The 5,718-nt window shown below is 39.6% G+C and overlaps 1 protein-coding gene across 1 annotated transcript in view; it reads left to right on the top strand.

Moving 5' to 3' along the window:
* The first annotated feature begins 668 nt into the window (after positions 1–668).
* The window catches only part of LOC107680732 (diphosphoinositol polyphosphate phosphohydrolase 1-like), an 8,013-nt gene continuing 2,963 nt past the window's right edge, over positions 669–5,718 (top strand). The window contains exons 1-2 of the mRNA XM_016476770.1: positions 669–915; positions 4,526–4,636. Coding sequence (XP_016332256.1) covers positions 817–915; positions 4,526–4,636 — 210 coding nt within the window. The 5' untranslated portion in view covers positions 669–816. The remainder of the gene's footprint in view (positions 916–4,525; positions 4,637–5,718) is intronic.

Genomic DNA, 5,718 nt, shown 5'->3' with positions numbered 1-5,718 from the left:
TTTTTCTGGTTAAAAAAAAAAAAAAAAAAAAGGGACAGACGCTGTTCGCGTACCCTACTCGCCTGTGTGATCGAGTTAAAGCTAAACAGAGACAACAGCGCCTACTACGGGATGATCCAGGCGGATCTTCCCCAGACCAGCAAGTGGCGCTGACGGTAGCGCTTGGGGTTGGCAACGGCTGGACTGTGACTGGGCAGGAAATGGCAGAAGGAAGTGACGAGTCAGGAAGTGAGATGGGATTCGAAGAAGATGGCGGGGGAGATAGTAGTGTATGGAATGTAGTACGATCGAGAAAACGGAAAAAAAAGGAAATGAAACAACGAATATGGATGAAACTGATAGTGAGCAAAGTGTTATTGTAACAACAAGGCAGGAAGAAGAACATAAAGTGATCGTAAAATTATATGAAGAAGGGACGACGTTTGGTGAGTGGAACCCGGTTAAATTAACAAAAGCAATAAATAAATTGCTGGGTGAGATCAAAAATGCTAAGGTATTGAGGAACGGCTCACTGTTGATTGTTTGTAGAAATAAAGTGCAGCAAGAAAACGCCTTACGACTGAATCAAATCGATAGTAAGAGAGTGCAGTGTTCGGTATTCGAGTACAAAAAATTTATTCGAGGAGTCATTTCAGGGATACCTACAGACATTTCAGAAGAACCGTCTGTACGAGACAAGCTCACGAGACTCACAAAATGAAGCGACGGAGGGAATATTGCTGTTAGCGGAGGGCCTTTAGAAGGGTTTGCGGGCGCGGGATCGCAGCGAGAGGCGCAGACTTGGCAGCAGTTGAGGACTTTGATCGGTTGAGCGCGATGATAAAGCTCAAGTCCAGCCAGACGCGCACTTACGACAGAGACGGCTACAAGCAGCGCGCGGCCTGCCTGTGCTTCCGCAGCGAGCGCGAGGAGGAGGTGACTGCTGCTTTATTCTCTTCGAGCTGACAGACGCCTCGCCTAATAAACACTCGGTGTTGTGTGAGGGGTCTGGCTAAACGACCTCTGCGCACATCTGCTTGCTTGTCTTCGACAGAGTATGTCACCTATTTAGTAAAACTTAGCCCCTGTGGTAAATTACGCCAGTGTGACTCTGTTATTGCCACTACTGTAAAAACAAAGCGAGTTTGTGATCTCATTCAAATGTTTACCAACTCATGAAGTGGTCTTAACCGTAAGTTGTTGGACATTTTACGTGTAAATGCCATGTTTTTATCTTGCAGTATAATTGCAGTATAATCATGTAAATATCAAATACATGATAATTGGCTATCATCTTCAGTAACGTCAGGGCTCGCGACATTTCATAATAGCCCAAATAAAAAAGACCTTTAAAAATAATAAATAAAAGAACAATTTGGAAATCAGATAGGAGTTTAAATGTAAATCAAAAATATTTTCAATACACAAATATCAAGAACTATGAAGGAAGGAATTTTATTTCACTATTCACAGGGTATCTGCATAATTAAAAAATAAATAAATGTAAGGCAATTTATGACCCATGTTAAGAGCTGCACAAGTAAAATGAACACAGTATGAGTGGGGTTGGACAATGTCTGTGGTAACATACGGTACTGAGCCATAAAATTACATGATTTACAGCTCAGATACACAAAAACAAAAATCTTATTCAACAGCATTTCAGCCTTTAGACCTTTTTTATGAAAAGGGATAAATCAAGCATATAAATTGTTAATTTGAAACGTATAAATATTAATGTCTTAATTGTTTAGATTTTTAGAAGGCACATTATCTTCTTTCTCATTTACAACTCTGTGTTTGCTGCGTAAAAACACGAGTTGATATTTGCATTGATCTGACCATAAACAGCAAGAAAGGCTTGTTGGAAATGCAGATTCATTCTCTGCCACGAGGTGGCGCTTTAGGAGCTGAAATATAGCGGTTTCCCTGGTAACGGCTGCACACAAAGCAGCTCCGCGCTCATAAACGGATACAACTCACTTTAGGAGTGTTTAAGGACCCGCGGGAGATCTGTATTTAACAGTTGCGTTCGATCCTTCGCTGGCTGTGCTGATTTAAATCTAGCGGTTCTGTTGTGTTTGTGTCGCAAGTTCAGTGACGCAGGTAGTGACGATTCTCTCCGGCCAATCCGTGATCAGCAGAGTTTACACGTCACGTTTTGGTAACGGTACGGTTCACTTGGAACCCCAACCGAGGTGGTACTAAAAAAAGTACCAGGTACTGGACCCAGTGGAAAACCCCCCAAAAGTGAACCGTACGGAGCCGTACCGTGCCGTACCATGCAGTGGAAAAGCGCCATTAGATAGCCAGTCGGGCAGAGTGGTGCTATTTTGGTAGCCTGACTGGAAAACACAATAGCCCCGGGACGTCGGGCTAGAGATTTCGCGAGCCCTGAACGTTACAGTGGTATTGAATTTATTATCTAAATCTGCTACCCTCACTGTATCATGATATTGACATTTTTTGAAAACCGTGCTGGCTAATATCATGCTACAGTAACAGCCATTAAAGTAGTTACAGTGTTGTCATTTAGTATAAGCGGATCATTTATTTGCGTGTTGCAATGTTAAGAATGTTATAGAATTCAGGCACACTGTTTGTTTCACTCTATTTAACTCTATTTAATTCATTTATATTTCTGGTGCCTTTAATCATGATTCTCACTCATTATAAGGGTTTGTTACTCATTCTGTCATATTCGACATCTGCTTTACTAATAAACTGAAATGGAAATTGAATTAAGTCAGAAAGTGATGATTAGTTTCTCAGACCATGCGGGCAGGTTATGACCTGTGCATATCCACAGAATAAAGGTTATTACTAACAGTAGCACGGTTATTTAAAATCATTTTTAATCTTGTTTTTGTTTTTCCATTCCATTTATGTAGCATTTACAAATAATCCTTATCCATCATTTTGACTGAATGGGCTGTAAATTTCCATTAATTTTCTATTTTCAGAAGTAGGACTGGGCGATACGGGCAAAAATCCCGAAAATCTCGGTATTTTCATTTTTGTATTTGGATTAAAAAAATGTTTATTTAATATATATATATTTCACTTACCGCCCAGTGTTGTCCAACAAAACAATCCATATTAAAGGCTAAAGTGAATGTAACCATGCAACCCTTTATATTATGTGCAAAAAGGGTTAAAATCACATTTCATTCTAACATTGCAATCTAAAAACAAAAATAAGGCTTTTAAAGCAGAAGTTAAATTCACTAAACTAAAAATGAAAATAAATGAGAACAAAAGCACAGAGTTGTGTTAGGCTATTTTGATTACCCCATTACAGTAACTTTACAGTTAGTGCTATCATAAAAATAGACGTACTTGTAGGTTTAAAATTCTACATGTCACATTTATTGCAAATATTTCAGCGAAATGTATATTTTAGTCAGAATTATTGCGCTCCTATTTAATTGAGCTCTGTCTGTTTGGCGCTCGTTCACTGAAGTGAAGTTTAGCGGAGAATCCCAGAAGGCTCATGCACTCCTGACAGAAAAATAGAAATATTTCCATGGCTTTCTAACATTTACAGATGGAGAATAGTGTCTCTGTCAGTGGCACACGCAGCCTTCAGTCAGAGCATATGACGGGCCGAGCCGCTTAAACTAATATGCGAAACGAAACTATAAACTATGTTTTACCAGTTTTTAAAGGCCTTAATATGAAGCTTGTCACATGTTTAGAACAAATTGGATTATGCACTTTCTCGCAGCAGCTCAGTCTGTGTCCTCTGCTATATTTTCAGATGTGCTCGTATCAAACTAACTTACTGCATATCGATATAAACGGTATTGCCTCATATCGAATCGCTTATAAAGAAAATATCGATATATCGTACACACTCGATATACCGTCCAGCCCTTTTCAGAAGTCAGGAGAATAACATTACGTGTATATTAATGTGATGTGATGCAACAACGATATCTATAGAATAGCTCTTTTCAGCCCACTGCATTATTTTCCTCCTGACTATTTTCATGTTTCCTTTGTTTTCCGCTGTAAGCAGATGAAAAAAACAACATTTAGGCTACTGTGCATTTGTGGTCTGCTCTCCCGATTTAATTTACGATATAAACCGTGAATAATTGACTGGAATGCACTAAGGATCTTTCATTTTTCTCCGCAAATGTCTCTTTCCAGGTTTGTTTTCACACGGATGCTGTATAATCTAATTGTTGCGAAATATAGACATATTACTATAATGATATTTAACATATCCATAATATTGCTGTGGATAGGAGGAGGATCTTTAGGAGTTATTCATGGTATGCTGAAAGTAATTTGTTAATGCTTTTACACATTTTTACATTTTCTTTTAATGTGCGATGGTTGAAGTGTGCGTGAAATAATGTCACCTCATTGTACCTAGTTTTTTGAAAATGCATATTATTGCATTCTTAGAGTGAACCTTTTGCTGATTGTTTACAGCGTAGGCGGAAGTTACTCCAGTAATGTGTGCATAGTGTTATGAGGCATAGGAGAGAGGTGTGTAGAGATTGCCCTGATGCCCAGTGTGTGGTGTCTGTGTCAGGTGCTGCTGGTGAGCAGCAGAAGTCATTCGGACAGATGGATCGTTCCTGGAGGAGGGATGGAGCCCGAGGAGGAGCCCAGTGCTGCTGCTGTCAGGGAGGTGTGCGAGGAGGTGCGCGTTCCTCACAAACTCTCGTTATGTGTTGGGTCTGCACATTTTATCTCTGCAAATTACATTCCTCAGAGAGCGTACAGTGGAGGACTCCTGGTTTGCAATCTGGAGAATTCAGAATTGTGTAGAATTTCAACAAAGCGAGGTCTGTCGAAATTCTACACAATTCTGAATTCTTGAGCATTGCAGTAAGGTTTAATTTAGGGCTGCACGATGAATCGCATGCGATATTTAATGCGCATCTTGTCAGAAAGCCGGTTCTGTAATCAGCGGTAAATCTCCATCACCTGCGGGCTTTCACATGGAGCAGCATTAACTACACAGAGCCGTTGTTCACTGACGAGCTGTGCAAAAAATCGCGCGAATATGAACGTGGTTTTGTGCAGCTTGTCGGTGAACAACGGCTTTGTGTAGTTAATGCTGCTCAATGTGAAAGCACGCAGGTGATGGAGATTTACCGCTGATTACAGAACCGGCTTCACTGATAAGATGCGCGTTAAATATCGCATGCGATTTATCGTGCAGCCCTAGTTTAATTCATTAACATTAATTCCATTAACTAGTAATGACCAACACTTTTACAGCATTTATGTTTGTTTACTGTAATTAGTATTATTAGTAATATACTGTAATTATACTATAATGAATTAGTAATATACTGTCGTTCACTCTTAATGGACCCTTTTCACAAGACTGTGAGGACTCGTTTAACGGTCATCAGCATCGTAAATCCTCGAAAGTTTTTTATATTTAGATTTTTTTTTTAAATGTATGTACATTTATAACACTATACTTTGTACTATACCACCTTTGCATCAATTTACAAAAAAACTAGTTAACGCTAATAGTGCTGCACGATTAATCGAATGTGATTGTCAAGCGCATCTCGTCAGTAAAGCCGGTTCTGTGATTAGTAGTAAATCTCCATCACGTGCTTTCAGATGGAGCGGCATTTACTACACAGAGCCGTAGATCACCAACAAGCTACACGAAAAAATTGCGGACAATATAATCGTACGATTATGAAATTGTTCTGCGATAATGACAGCTGTTTGCGTAGCTTCTCAGTGAACTATGGCTCT

The sequence above is a fragment of the Sinocyclocheilus anshuiensis genome, unplaced genomic scaffold (assembly GCF_001515605.1).
Source record: "Sinocyclocheilus anshuiensis isolate Anshui unplaced genomic scaffold, SAMN03320099.WGS_v1.1 scaffold1306, whole genome shotgun sequence".
Lineage (NCBI taxonomy): Eukaryota > Metazoa > Chordata > Actinopteri > Cypriniformes > Cyprinidae > Sinocyclocheilus > Sinocyclocheilus anshuiensis.
Note: the sequence above shows the minus strand (reverse complement) of the source record. Positions and strands in the feature narration are given on the sequence as shown.